Below are 12,531 nucleotides of genomic sequence, written 5' to 3' on the forward strand. Positions count from 1 at the left end.
GAGATAACACAGAATACATGATGCAGTGTTGTTAGAGATGCTTTGGACTATATTTTCATATATACCTGTTTTTTGTTTTTGCAAATAGCTAAAAATCCACCTAATAACCTTTAGCTGTCAGTCACTTGGGCACGCGTTTAACTCCTCCTGTAAACCCAGCATTGGGAAACGAGCTGTGGGGGGCCTACAGGATTAGACAGAGTCAACCTGGAGATGAGAGGAGGGATGTGACTGAACATCTCCACACATTCAGTGTCTGTGTGTGTTTGTGTAATGTGTCTCCTGGTCGGGACCAGCTGAGCGTCACCGCTGTCTCTATCATCTGTCCGTTCTCTGAAATCTTGTCCCAGCGATAATGTGCCGTCACGTGCCAGAGGCCCCCCCCCCCCTCCACATTTACTTCTCCGGCATCCTCCCCTGAGCCTCCTCTTTCTCCTCTCCCCCCTCTCCTTCCTCTCCCTCTCTGTGATGTGTAGTGGTGTTTCTGCAGGGACAGAAAATGGCTCGGATTGAGTCTCTGACTCATCGCGAGGAGAGAGGGAGTGAGGGGGAGAGAGAGAGACGGGGGGAAATGAGAGGAGCTGATTTTTTGGGGGGAGGTTTGTGGTGTCGGTGCTGTGTTGAGGTGTGTGTGTGTGTGTGTGTGCGTGCAGGTAGCAGATGTGAAACGTGCGCTCGCTGTGCTGATGTGCAGCGTGAGTCAGGTACATTGACAGTGTGAAGGTGAGCTCAGCCTGCTGCAGTCTCACTGGGCTGTGATTTTCTGAATGCTGTGTGTGTTCAGTGATGGTGCCGCTCCCAGTGTTCCCAGTGCGAGACTCACTCCTTTCTTCATTTCTTCCTTTGCTCTCTCTGGTCTTTTTTTTTGTCTCCTTACCTTTCAGTTTTCTTATTTTTCTTTTTTCTTCTGTCTTTTCTTTCTCTTTCTTTCTGTTTTTCTTTCTCCCTTACCTGTATTTTGGTAATTACATTTTTAATCTGCAATTTTTTTTGTTTCTTTTTTGTTTCCCTTATTTTTTTTGTCTTCCTCTCTTTTTGTCCTTCTCTTTCATTGTTTTCACTTTTCTCTTGGCCTGGTAATTTTTTAAAATAAATTCTGTTCTTCATTTGTCATTTTTGTTTCTTTTCTTTCCTTCTTGATTTTCTTTCTTTTTCTTTCTTTTCTGTTTGGTGTCATGTTTTTTTTTTTATCTCTTCTTTGGTGAAGTCTTTCTTTCTGACTGTTCATTTTCATTTTCTCCTCCATTTCTCGTGTTGTTTTGTTAATTCTTAACTTCTTTCATTTCTTCTTTGTTCCTTTTTTTCTTCTTCTCTTGAACTTCTTCCTCCGCTCTGTCTCTCTCTCTCACCCACTCCATTCCCTGCATTTCTCTCTCTCTGTGTCTCTTTTGTTGCTCTCTCGCTCTCTCTCTCTCTCTGTCCCCCTCTCCTCTCCGTCCCTCCTCGTCTTTATTTCTCTCCCTTTTCTTTTCCTTCTCCTCTCCCGTCTGTCTCTCCCTCTTTCTGGCCTCACTCCAGTCGCACAAGATTTGGAGCCGATTGTCTATTTATAGCGCCTGTGGTTCTGTCGCCATGACAACCAAGCTGGAGGCCAGGGCGCCAGGGAGCTATTTTTGGAGCAGCGCTGTAATGTCAGACACAGCCTCTCTCTTTTCTTTCCTCCTCTTTCTCTCCCTCTCTCTCTCTCTCTGGATGTGGTGTGTGTGTGTGTGTGTGTGTGTGTGTGTGTGTGTGTGTGTGTGTGTGTGTGTGTGTGTTTGATTAAGGATCGGCCGGTGAAGCCTTTGGTTTGGTCGGCCCCTAACGTGAAAGCATTGAAGGCACAAAGAGGCAGAAAGCCCCTCGACCCGCTGCGCTCGGCGGGCCGAGCTCGGTCTCTTTCCCCCTCGAGGAAGCGCCAAGACCATTTTGTGACTTGACTTGTTGTTTCGGAGGCTTGTGAAGCTTCGGCTTTCTCGTGTTCAGAGGTTGATTTCAGTCTCCTGAAAAGACTAAAAGTCTGTGTTTGCTCTCAGTTTCTCTTGAATTTCCAAGTTGTGCAATTTAGCTCGGTGATAACGGTGAACTTCAGTGGTGAACAGTGAGAAACATGCGGGCGAAGCTGCTTTCTTCTGTACATTTTGTAACTTCAATGAAATAACCATGCCCACATTTTAACTCCATATTCAATAAATAATAGTAACATTAATAGTAAACTTTTAATTCAATAGTGGCTCATCACACATATATCAGGAGGTTTTATATTTTATTTGTTTGTTTTATATTTTCGACCTGTTGCTTTTTTAAGATTTATTTATATGACATGAACAATTGCACTTTTTTATGATCAGCTTTTTAGCCAATTTTTCTGGGTTCTCAGTTTGTCAGAAACATCACGTTTGTTTTCTTTGTTAATGAACGAACCTTCGTTTGAGACGACTTTTGTGCTTGTTGAAGGTTTGAAAAGCTGGGAGACATAAATGGATTTTGGCAGATGGAGAAAGAGGCACTGTTTAGGGACGTAATCTTGCCGGCTGGCTCGTGTGTGTGTGTGTGTGTGTGTGTGTGTGTGTGTGTGTGTGTGTGTGTGTGTGTGTATCACGCAGCGATCAGCTGCTCGGATGCAGGGCAAAGGTCTCCAGATGTTGTGTGTCTGTGTGAGATTAAAGCATAAATCCTGTCATGAAACATGCGTGAAGTAAATGTTTATCAGTTAATTTCTTGGTTAATGTTAAATGCAGCCTGTTTTTATCAAAATCAATAAATAAAGGAAAAACATTTTTTTAATATCTTCACATGAAGTGCTTATTAAATTATGACATCATGATTTAAAAACAAGCAGCCAGAAATGTTAATTCAGTAACTTGACTCTCATTAAACCTGCGTTATCTTATTTATATAGTTTAGGATGTTTTTGAACTAAGTAAACGAAGCTCATAATTGAGCAGGTTTTCCAGCCCCAGCTGTGCGTGTGCAGGCCAGACGAGTCGACACCGTAGTGCAGCCTAATCCCGTGTAGAGCTGAAGATGTGTACCAGCTCATAATCTGGGTAATCCTTTGTCCTAATGCTGCCACTTTAACGAGATGAATGCATTATGGCAGCCTTATCAGATTTGTTAGGCCAGTGCGCTGCCGTTGAAGCTGAAGCCTCTCATGTCCCTCCAGCACAGGAAGACAGAGTTTGATTGTTGATTGTCGGGGATTATTGACACAGGAAAAAAAGAAACTCATATTTACTTGTTGTGGTTGAGATTTAGACAGTTTAGTGCATTACAGAGATGTTTAAGTCCAGAACTCCTCTTTTAATTTAGATGTTTTGTGTGCAAAGGGGATATATAGTCTAACCATGTCGCTGTTTGAGGGACATGGAATAGCTGTTTTTTTTTAATAAAGAAGTAGATTTTGTAGCCTTCTTAGTATTAAAAATTGTTAGTCAGAACATATTTTTTCCTCAAGCCTAAACTGGTGTTTTTGTTGTAAATTTGACCAAAATATTATTTAAATAATGTTAAGGGTTGTTAATGTTTATGTAGCTATGAAACCAAAAATGCTTCTATTAAAAATAGAAACATTTTAACTATATAAATAACTTGTATAAATTGTTGTACCTGCATATCAGCAACAATGATAGCAAAGTAAAAAGAACACTATAAAGTTAAAAATGTACTTTATCTCTTCTTATAAATACTGAGTTATTTTCACTCACCAGACAAGAGTCCTGTGTGTATTTCCAGAGTTTAAGTCAGCCTGTCTGCCACCCCAGAATAACCCTGACAGGTTAAACATAACACCGCAGACCTCTCTGTTACTGGGGCAGCCACTATTATTTAGTTCAACTTACTCTGCAGGGTTATTATTGGCACTTCTCCTATTAATAGGGAGAACTGCTAAAAATTGAGCAGTGTGTTTGTCCTGGGCGTGTCGACGCCTCAGACCAGAGCTGTAGATAAACAAGAGTTTGGTCTCGGCAGATGTCGGCGGCAGCCATGTTAACTCTGTCATCATCGGAGCTTTTAGACTCTGTCGCATCCAGGTTATTTATGTGTGCGGGAGCTCGGCGCGGGGATGTTATGGGATGGGAGGATGAAGTTGGACGCTCGCGGGGTCTGAGCTGTGGACACGGGGCAGTAACGGGCAGCTCGGCTGAACAGTTGTCCACTGAGGGCTCTGGCTGTGCTGGCACAGCGGAGGCTCTGTGGTGGGGAACAGCTGAGCCGCTCGGCCCCTGCAGAGGGCCCGTGGTACCCGACCGGTTGGCTGCTTAATTGCCTCCGTGTGTGTTTTTATATGAATATCTGTGTCAGTGTGCATTTGTGCAGAGATATGCACATGGGCGTCTCTTTGTTCCCCGAGCTGTTTGTCCTCTTTCTCTTTCCGTCTCGCACCGACTCTCTCTTCTCCCTGACTCAGAGTCTTGTCCCTCTGTCCGTCCGTCTGTCCAGTAGCTTCCGCAGACCCGGCCCCCTGTTCCTCTCAGTGTGTTACCTGCAGCCCTCCTGTCACATTTCACCCCTGCCTGCCACATTCCTAGTTATCTCAGAGGGGGCTTACATACCTTTGCCCGGAGATGCAGCTACTAGCAAACGTCTTGAACGGTGGGCAGAGGATCAGTCAAAACAGACAGCCATGCAGGAATCAAACAAGGTGGGAAGGTATTACGTTTGTGTGCGTTTGCGACCACTTTAGTGGGTAACCAGCCATCGCTCTGAATCAGAGGTTCACAACCTTTTTAGCTTGCAAACCCTCACAAGGTTTACTTTGGAAATGAATCTGTCCAGGTGGTGATCCCTGTCTGCTCTTCTTATCAGTTTAGTAGTTGACCGTGTAAACAATCACCTCACTCATTAAATATGTGTCCTTTTTGTGTGAATTAGTACCTATTAAAAATATTATTAGAAGCCTATAATTCATAAAAATGTAAACAAAAAAAAAAAAAAATCTGACATCGGTTCAGGCGGTGTTAATTCCAGGTGAGGTGGTATACCTGCGCTGTAAAAGACGACAAGGTTTCCTGTCCCCTTAAAAACTACTTGCAGCTTTTTTGCTATTGTTGCATATATCTGCCTGCTGTGACTTGCCAAAGAGCATTTTCCTTGTTTTCCTTGAATCATATTTAGAGGCCTGAAGACGTTCGATAATCTAGTAAAACACAGCAAAGATTAGAAGCAAAAATCTGTTTTTTTTTTTCTGCTCTCTGATGACTTCGGTTGTGTTGCAGCAGGATTTTTTGGGATGCTTTGTTTGATCAGGCACTGGTTTTTATTGGATGGCACAATGAGTGATTCTTAAACAAACCAATCAAAGAAATGAATTGTTAAATAGGCGACGCAAATAAATAAATATAACGTGGCAGTCGACCACATCTGCCCTGTCTTCACCTCACTGCTGTCTGCTGGACTTTACGTTCCTGTTCGACCCCAAACTGCTGCTGAAGTCGCTCTTTTCACCATGTTTTTAAAGTTCTGTCCTAATTTTGTACTTTGCAGATTTGTACTTTAGTAATTTGCATTCAATGAAATTGTACTGTGTTGTATTTTGGGGTTTCCTATGGCAAAAGTTGGGGATGACAGAAAACTGAGTTTTTAAAACTTTTTGCAGGAGCCAAGTAGTGATCAGACTAATGTAGTGACTTTAATGCAGTGGATGGTATTTACCCGGTAAAACCTTAAATTAAAGCATGCCTTATACGTTCGTAAAGACCATCCTGTGCTGTTGGCTGTCCGCAGAAAGTTAATTCAGTCCTTCCCAGAACGCTCACAGGCGTAGCTGTCGTCGATGTCCGGCCTGTGTGGATGATTCCCTCACTGCTGTCTTGTTGTTGCTTCACCCTTAAGAGGAATTGTTGTGGGAAAACCTGCAGTACTTGTGTCTGATGGATGCAGGCTAGTGGGACACTTACAACAGTGCTGCTGTAGCTTAAAGATAATAACCAAATTCCTCCCAGTGCAGCAGTTCAGCCCACTCTTCTTTCCACTGTCAGAGCGGCGCAACTCCAGTTCTTCTTCCTACATAATGTTTCCTTCAATACATCTGAAAATTACATCAGGATTTATACAACTCTGCCTTTTTTTTGTCTGTTTGTGTCTAAGTCGCTCGTCGGAGTCCTCACATTCATCCCATGTCCGTATGTATGGGACAGCAGCCCACATCAATACATGAGGACGGATGTTTAGTCAGTTTTATTCTCTGTTTAACGCAGACTCCTAAACTCCTTCAGCACAGGATACACGAGAGACATTTTGTCTTGTTTCCTCGACAGATTCTCGTGTAAAAGTATCAGCAGTCTTTCTTTGGGCCCGTCTGGAGTCCTGACTTGTTGCAGCAGACACCTCCAGCAGGTGACCCTGATACAGTCATCGTGAAAACATCAGGGCAGCTCACACACACCTTGAAAAGCAGCCATAATGTAGGCCAGTTCATTGGAACAATTAACATGCATTCGGGTAGGCGCTCTGCAGATCTGAACACCGTAGGCCTGCATACCCGCCCACGCACACACGCGCACACACACACACACACACACACACACACACACACACACACACACACACACACACCTCTTGTGCAAGTATTACTACAGCAGCTCCATTGACGAGGCTTCTCTGGTCTGACAGAGCAAACGGCTCCTGGTGACTCAGACTGGCTGCCTCTGATCTCACTGTGAATTAAAGCACACGCCCCCTGGTGGCCGCTCAGGGACCAACGTCCTCCATCTTTCGCCTGCTCCCACTAATGTACTGGGGTGTACCTGTGTGTGTGTGTGTGTGTGTGTGTGTGTGTGTGTGTGTGACTGAAGGTGGCCAGTGGGATGCTTTAGTGTGATAAAATGCATATATAATATTGTTTTATTGTGTTATGTTTTGATTATGTTCTGAAGATCTAACTCACTGTATTTTTCTGTTCTTCTTGCAGCTTCTTAGATAGGATTGAGGTGGTGAGGCAGAATGACTACACACCCACTGATCAGGTGAGGTGTTCAACACACAAACACCTGCAGTGTGATACTGAAGCGCTGCATTTCGGCTCTGTATCACCTTCTCTTTCTATATTTTCCATGTTGTGTGGTTCCCTCTCTGTTTTTCAGGACCTGTTGAGATGCAGAGTACTGACATCTGGGATCTTCGAGACAAGATTTCAAATAGACAAAGTCAATTTCCAGTGAGTTGCCGCAAGGCTTATTTATCACAGTGCCAGGAGATAAACTCATATTTCCAGATTTAAACGACAATAAGCAGTTTGAATTCCCTGAATGACAAATTAATCAAATTTCACGTTGTCTGTTTTTTATTGGTATTAAATAATAAGCCTCATAATTTAATGTATTTTTACTGTTGTCAAGTTGTGGTTAAGTCTTTACTTTGCTTTTACAATGTTAATGAAATTTTAAACTTCCTATGTCTCTCAGTATGTTCGACGTTGGAGGTCAGAGGGATGAGCGTCGAAAATGGATCCAGTGTTTTAATGGTAGGATATTTGTAGCTTGAACTGCTTTATTATGATTATGAATTGTACTTCTAAAACTCTTGATTATTTATGAACTACTGCGAAATAATCAGCAACAAACTGATTGGCTCAATCATTTTTTATTATCTCATGTGTGTAATATTTGCATCCAGGCATTTGCTTTCCAGCTTCATGTCTGTGTGTTTATAGAAATCCTAATGTTAGCAAGGGTGCACGAGTGTCTGATCCATCTCTGGTGTTTTAATCCTGCTCCTGTTTCGGTGTGTGTGACGCAGATGTGACAGCTATCATCTTTGTGGTGGCGAGTAGCAGCTACAACATGGTGATCAGAGAAGACAATCAGACCAACAGACTACAGGAAGCCCTCAACCTTTTCAAGAACATTTGGAACAACAGGTCAGCGTTAAGCTCCCGCGCTTTTCATCCGACACGTCACTGTCAAGCATGAAACTAGCAGCGCTTTTTGCACCCGACTTCTTCTGTTTTTGAGACCAATGTCATTAGAGTGGGTCTCATGGCGAGGAGATGAAAGGGGGGAGATGAACGGCATTCAGAAAATGTCCTGTAAACCGGTGGCTGCAGAAGATCAACAAAGTTGAGCAGTAATTTAGGTTTTTCTGATAATATTCAGAAACATAAACTCAAATCAGCGCACAGGCATACAGCTCGCACACAGCACACAGCTGCATGCATGTTTGGTTATGACAAAGCAGATTTGTACTTCTCAGTGTCATTTTGACACTTAATAATCCTGGAAATTGTAGTTGCAAGCATGAAGTTACTCAGAACCAGTAATAATAGCCTCTCAGTAAGAAGTTATAATATCTGATGATGATGAAAGATAACAAAGCCTGAAACAAGTGAAAAGCTCTTACGTAAAAACTGCCTGGTGAGGATAAAAACGTGCATGTATTGCCTTGATTTTAGGTGTTTGATCTTACTTAGATTTTGCTTCTCGCGGTGCACATCCTGGTTACTGTTCTTTGGCTTCTTATAGCTTTTAATGGGTGGATAGAGAGTCACTCCTGAAGACTGAAGCCACACCTCACCACTCAGATCTGTTCATTTTCATCTTCAAATGCGTATTTGTGCCTCAGATGAACACCTTTCTGTTCAGCTCGGGTGCAGCCTCAGTACCACAGCATCACCTCTGTGCCATTCGCTGTGCATGTACGTTGGGAGGAGTGGGAGTTAACTGGATGCAGCGTCCTCCCTTTAACTCTTATCTTCCTGAGGGAGCATATGGACTGTTTATGGCAGGAGCTCTCAGACCTTTTCAGCCCAGAACTCCAGAGAGTAAATTATTCCCTTGTTCTTCAGCCAAAGCCTATTAAAACATAATGCTGCTTGAAAAGTGGGGAGTCTCCAGCAACAGACCCGTAATGTGTTTTGGGTCTTCGACGAAAGCCCAAAGAAATCTGGCACTGAAGTCGTTCTTCCCTCCACAGGTGGCTACGGACCATTTCGGTAATCCTCTTCCTGAACAAACAGGACCTGCTCGCTGAGAAGGTTTTGGCAGGAAAATCTAAAATTGAGGAGTACTTCCCGGAGTTCGCACGCTACACTACACCTGATGATGGTAAGAGGTTGACACTGATATCTGTGGGTGACCAATACATAACCCACATATCATTTTTTCTATGGTTGCAGCAAACACATTCAGCTTTATTCCTGAGATCTCCAAATATGGAGACAGGAAACAGAAACTTATTTAAAGTCAGAGAAAACAGTACATTTATTATTAATTTATTGATGTAGTCGCTGCAGCTTTGCAAAAGAAGTTAACGAGGATTTATTCCTGACATTGTGGCTACGCTCAATTTAGATTTTCCCAAAAATGTTTTAGATGATCTGCCTAAACCTCAGCCTTGGCTGCTCCTGTTTCCTTTCCTGTTATTCTTCCTCGTAGTGATGTTGTTGTTTTCCCAGATGTCAGGAATTACTGTGGTGAGTGCAGTGTCATCATCACCGACAGACACGACGGCCAGAGCTATGAAAATGACACCCAGCCGGTTATAAACAAGCATTGTGCTTAAAGTCGACTGGTTTGGCACCCTGATATGAAAAATGAAAAAAAATGACTTGCCTGTCAGGATTTAGTTGCAATGACCAGTATAAACCACCATACAGTTGCACAATGAATGATGGTATTACATGGTGATATGAGATTATTTGGGTTTATTGTTCTGTCTTGCTTTCATTCTCCGGATGGGTGAAGTGTGCTGCATCAAGCCCTCCTCTGTCTTGTGACCAGTCAAAGCTTTTGAATGATCAGTGACAAAATCAGGCAGGTTCAGCAGCCTTAGACAGACCTCAGCGTGTGGACACAGTGAGTGTGGAGCATCAACTAACCGCCTGCGATGCAAATGAAAGGCAGTGTTTTCATGTAGAAACAGTCATGACAGATGATTTTGATCACAGTATTTCATGGTTATTGTCACCCTTGCCAGACGTATCAGCTGTAGCGTGTGAAGCCTGTTCAGGAGCAATGCTCCAGAGTGACTTTATTGTGACTAGATTTCTTCTTCTCCAACAGCAATACCAGAGCCAGGTGAAGATCCCCGTGTCACAAGGGCTAAGTACTTCATCCGGGATGAGTTTCTGGTATGTATGAGGCTCAGATTTTACCTGTTTGACTGGTCATTTTTACCATTTTACCTATTTGGTTCACAGAACTGTTTAGGTGAAGTAAGGTGTGATAAACAAAGGCGTAGCCTGACAGTTTACAGTCGAGTTTTGCTCATTTCATCCTTGTAGGGCTGTTGAGGTTTCTGAATTGGCTCCCACTCATTTAAGTTGGATGGACTTTGACCAAAGAAAAGAAAAAGAAGAACCAAAATAACTAATTTGTTTACTGTCAACAGCGTTTCCAACCCCATATGAAAGATGTTAGAAATCTTTTTTTTTTTTTTTTATTTATGTATTTATTTTTTGCATTTGCTTTTCTTAAAAACTGATATGGATGAAGCGCTGAAGTCCAGAAGCAGCAACAGCAGTAAGCAGAGAGTCCACATTGAAAGACATCACAGTTTCATCCTGTGCCATTGGCAAATGTTTTCCTTGGATGGGCCACACAAAACCACACCAGTGACAGCTGAGCGCCAAAGATGTCACCAAAATCAAAACAAAATCTTGCAGATGGCCTCTTCAGTGTTCCACTCAGTTGCTGTGTACAGCAGATATTTGCCTACAAGACGTTCTCAGTAGATTTCAGTCGAGCATTGTTTGAGCACGTCCTGTAATCACTAAAAGTTGAGTGGTTGAAATAGTTAGCATAAAGTAACAGTTAAATGGTTGAAATGGCATAAAGTAAAGATAAATGTTGAAATCCTGTAGTTAGCTTAAAGTAATGGATTAACCAGAAGAGGTTGGGATGCAGTGACTGACACGACTGTGCTTCTGTGTGTTTTGCAGAGGATCAGCACAGCCAGCGGGGATGGACGGCACTACTGTTACCCCCACTTCACCTGCGCGGTTGACACAGAAAACATCCGCCGCGTCTTCAATGACTGTCGCGACATCATACAGAGGATGCACCTACGGCAGTATGAGCTCTTGTGATGGGCAGCGCCGTCCGGTCTACTTATCTACCTACCAACCTACCTATCTACCCCCCACGACCAGTTAGCCTATCACCCCCTCCACTTCCACCAACTTCACCAAACAAACAAGTGAGCGACTGACCGCCCGCCCTCCCCTCCATCCCAATACAACTCCTACTTCTCCCAGTAACACGATTTCAGAAAAACAGAACAGTCGAAAGAGTTTTTTTTTTTTAAAGGAAATTACAGTTAAAGATACACCAACAACAGTTTCATCAACTATTAGCTGACTGACTGCTGTACTCAGCGACACTTTGACCCAGGAAAGAGGGTCAAGACTGGACCCCCTCAGTGCAGGCTATCCCTCCTTTTCCCCTCTCTCAGATATATGAACAGACACACACACTTGCAGGTACACACACACACACACACACACACACACACATACACACATACACACACACACACACACACACACACACACACACTACAGCATAAGACATCCAGAACCCTCAGATAGGTTTTAATGTCTCATATCACAGCCACACACACACACACACACACACACACACACACACACACATACAGACCCTTTTAAAACTAAGTCCTCCTGCTTTTAACAGTTGGCAGAGGCTGAATTGAATAATGCATTCTAAGAGAGAGGAGTTTATTCACCGCGTGCTGAAGACGAAGGAGGAGGAGGAGGAGGAGAGAACGATGGACACGGAGGGTGGCAAACTGATAACAGAGGAGGGCTGTGAGCGCTTTTGTGCCCGAACAGACGGACTAATTGACTAACGGCCGCCTGTGGACGTGAGCGTGACTCGAACATAAGACCACACGGCTCACATGACCTGCTCTTCAAGAAACCAGTGGAGGAGGGACGGCCGAAAAAAAATGGGAAAAAAAACAAAGAAAAAAAAAACAAGAAAAATATCATTCGATGCATAAATTCATGCATACCAGTGAACTTCATGCAGTGCAAAAAATCCAAGCTATATATATAGATATTTATATATGTGTGTATATAAATATGTATATATATAAATATAAATATTATATATTCCTGTAATAACACAATTCAACTTTTAAGTTTTTGTTAGTTTTTACCCCATGTTGTGTGTTGGTGTACACTGTGTGTGTGATCTGCCTTTGTGCACCATTTAAACCTCCCTACCCACACACATACACACACACACACACACACACACACACACACACATACACACACATACACACACACATCCTTGCCCCCCTGCCCCTGCTGCTATTTGACAACTATTCAGCATATGGAAAATAAAGGAGAAGTTTTATTTAATAAGGAAAAAACAAAGCAAAAGGAAAAGCATGGAGTCAAAGACATGACTCATCAAGACTGGATGCAACACTTTTACCTGGGAACACACACACACACACACACACACACACACACACACACACACACACACACTCTAACATACACACACGCGCTCCAGCCCTCATCAGTCCCCTCCCGGTCCACACAACGTCCTCCCCCCACCTTTCGTCGTCTTCTCTCACCCCCCC

At 43.2% G+C, this 12,531-nt stretch overlaps 1 protein-coding gene across 1 annotated transcript in view; it reads left to right on the forward strand.

Annotated features, from left to right (window-relative positions):
• The window catches only part of LOC143326745 (guanine nucleotide-binding protein G(s) subunit alpha-like), a 29,223-nt gene extending 17,303 nt beyond the window's left edge, over nucleotides 1-11,920 (forward strand). Inside the window, exons 6-12 of the mRNA XM_076740596.1 lie at nucleotides 6,893-6,947; nucleotides 7,065-7,138; nucleotides 7,386-7,444; nucleotides 7,720-7,840; nucleotides 8,893-9,023; nucleotides 9,981-10,048; nucleotides 10,859-11,920. Coding sequence (XP_076596711.1) covers nucleotides 6,893-6,947; nucleotides 7,065-7,138; nucleotides 7,386-7,444; nucleotides 7,720-7,840; nucleotides 8,893-9,023; nucleotides 9,981-10,048; nucleotides 10,859-11,005 — 655 coding nt within the window. The 3' untranslated portion in view covers nucleotides 11,006-11,920. The remainder of the gene's footprint in view (nucleotides 1-6,892; nucleotides 6,948-7,064; nucleotides 7,139-7,385; nucleotides 7,445-7,719; nucleotides 7,841-8,892; nucleotides 9,024-9,980; nucleotides 10,049-10,858) is intronic.
• Nucleotides 11,921-12,531: the final 611 nt, after the last annotated feature.

Source organism: Chaetodon auriga, chromosome 2 (assembly GCF_051107435.1).
Source record: "Chaetodon auriga isolate fChaAug3 chromosome 2, fChaAug3.hap1, whole genome shotgun sequence".
NCBI classification, from domain to species: domain Eukaryota; kingdom Metazoa; phylum Chordata; class Actinopteri; order Chaetodontiformes; family Chaetodontidae; genus Chaetodon; species Chaetodon auriga.